The 2,421-nt window shown below is 38.0% G+C and overlaps 1 protein-coding gene across 1 annotated transcript; it reads left to right on the forward strand.

The window, feature by feature from the left end:
• Nucleotides 1-305: 305 nt before the first annotated feature.
• On the forward strand, nucleotides 306-1,580 carry LOC148197241 (protein FAR1-RELATED SEQUENCE 5-like). Its single transcript, XM_088093642.1, has one exon. The coding sequence runs from the start codon at nucleotides 306-308 to the stop codon at nucleotides 1,578-1,580; it is 1,275 nt and encodes a 424-aa protein (XP_087949768.1).
• Nucleotides 1,581-2,421: the final 841 nt, after the last annotated feature.

Raw genomic sequence — 2,421 nt, forward strand, 5'->3', positions numbered from 1 at the left:
CATTTGGCTCCATTAACCAACAACTTTCAGAAAACTTACTTTGGTCTTCATTAAAGAGAAGGGGTACAAGCATGTTCGGAAGTTTGGTGACAACCACATGAGGTTCTTTATGGTGGACATAAATGTTGAAGAGGAGGTTGGTTAGGACCATTTGAGCTTCATTAAAGGGCACTCCATTCCAGCATGGTACGTATTACTTTACTTTTTGGATATGAGTTTATTTTAATATTTTTTTAGTTGACAGTGGTAATTGTCGTAAGTTTAATGAGTGAATATCATTTGGTTTATAGTTAAAGCTGGGTCAAATGTCGAAGCACACAATAGATGTAGATGAAGTGAATGAGTATAATCAGAATGTTGATGACCGTAATCAAAGTTTATTGGAAATGGACCCAACAGTGCATATGTGTTTTGACTCAATGAATGAAGCTAGAAAATTTTACACAAACTACGCCATTAGATGTGGGTTTGCCGTGCGGACTAGAACTTCTAAAAAAGATAAAGACAACAACGTGTACTACTTGAGAATAATTTGTTCAAGGGAAGGCAAATATGTGTCTTCCGTCAAACCAGTGGTCAAAACACTTCCAAGTCAAACTAACCAATGTCCTGTTGGGATAACCATTGCAAAGAAGGACAACAAGTGGTTTATAAGAACCGTTGTTCTGGACCACAACCATTATTTTTGCCAGAATTACTCCAACCTATTTGCAGCAAATAGAAAGTTAAGCATGCAAGCAAAACTCCCCTTGCAGGTAAACAATGATGCTGGAGTTAGGTTAAATAAGAGTTTCCTTAGCATTGTCAACGATGTCGGGGGCTATGAAAACATGGACTTCGTCGAGCGGGACGCGAGAAACTACATTGGCCAACATAGAAGATCTTTATATAAGGATGGTGATGGTCAGGCACTCCTACGACACTTTTCTTCAATGAAAGATAGAAATAACAAGTTCTTCTATGACATTGCATTGGATGAAGGGAATAAAATCTGTAGTGTGTTTTGGGCTGATGCAAGAAGTCGTGCTGCATATGAAGAATTTGGTGATGTTGTTTCGTTTGACACGACTTACTTAACAAATAAGTACGACATGCCATTTGCGCCTTTTGTGGGAGTTAACCATCATGGACACTCCATTTTACTTGGTTGTGGATTGTTGTCTTCGGAAGACACTGTCGCATTTGTATGGTTGTTCCAATGTTGGCTTAGATGCATGCGTAATAAGAGTCCTCAAGGTATTATTACTGACCAATGCAGGGCAATGGCCAATGCTATTGAACAAGTGTTTCCTGATACGAGGCACAGGTGGTGTTTATGGCACATCCTGAAAAAGTTGCCTGAAAAATTGCACGACTATAGAAATAATCCCGCTATCAAAAGCGAACTACATGCGCTTATATATGATTGTGGTTATCCAACAGAATTTGAAAATGGTTCGGAGGAACTACTTACTAAACATGGATTGGAGCAAAATAAATGGCTATGTAATTTGTACGAAGAGAGACATAAATGGGTTCCATGTTACCTGAAAAAAAAATTTGGGCCGGCATGTCTACCACTCAAAGAAGTGAGGGAATGAATGCTTTTTTTGATGGATTTATTAATTCCACAACCACACTTCAACAATTTGTGGTTCAATACGACAATGTCGTTAGGGAAAAGGCCCAGAAGGAAATTCAAGCAGACTTCTCCTCCATGAACACCACTGTTGCATGTGGCTCTCAGTCACCGATTGAGAGACAATTTCAAGTCGAATACACACATGCAAAGTTGAAAAACTATTATTTTTATGCTTAAAATTGATACCAAAAGCAACCTTTAAGACTTAGAAACTAGCTTGAACTCATATTTTTGCTTTAGTTTTGTGAATAAGAGAGTTGAAAGTGAATTTAATGGTTTTGTGCAAGATTCCCTTTATTTTGTAGGCTAATTGAATGATTTGAAAGAAGAATTGAAGTACCGAATGATTGGAGTGCTGAAAAGTCAACCAGAAACCAGAAAAGTCAACCAGTCAACCAGAAAAGTCAACCAGTGAACCAAAAAAGTCAACCAGAATACGAAAAAAGTCAACCAGACGAGTTTTTGGCCAGTTTTATGCGATTTTATGATCTGTTTGGGCCTGGACCCGTTTTCTATTATTTTTATGTCCTATTTAAAGACCTAGATGTCTTAGGGTTGGTATCTTTGGCAGAAACGAAGCAAACACTATCTCTTCCACCCCTTTGAAGGAGGATCTTGGATGCTCAGGCTACCTCTTCACCTTTCTAGGGTTTTATCCTTCATTCTTTCATTATTGTTCATCTAGGTTCACCATGAATATGGTGAACTAAACCTTGTATGTTTGTTGGGGAATCAATGTAATCTTTTGAAGCTCTCATATACGGAATTTGTGCTTGCATCTTAATCTAAGATTTATGCTT

The sequence above is a fragment of the Vigna umbellata genome, chromosome 6 (assembly GCF_029865625.1).
Source record: "Vigna umbellata cultivar VRB3 chromosome 6, Vumbellata_1.0, whole genome shotgun sequence".
Lineage (NCBI taxonomy): Eukaryota > Viridiplantae > Streptophyta > Magnoliopsida > Fabales > Fabaceae > Vigna > Vigna umbellata.

What these genes read in the sequence shown, in the direction of transcription:
- LOC148197241 (XM_088093642.1), top strand. Translation starts at nt 306, where the DNA reads ATGTCGAAGCACACAATAGATGTAGATGAAGTGAATGAGTATAATCAG.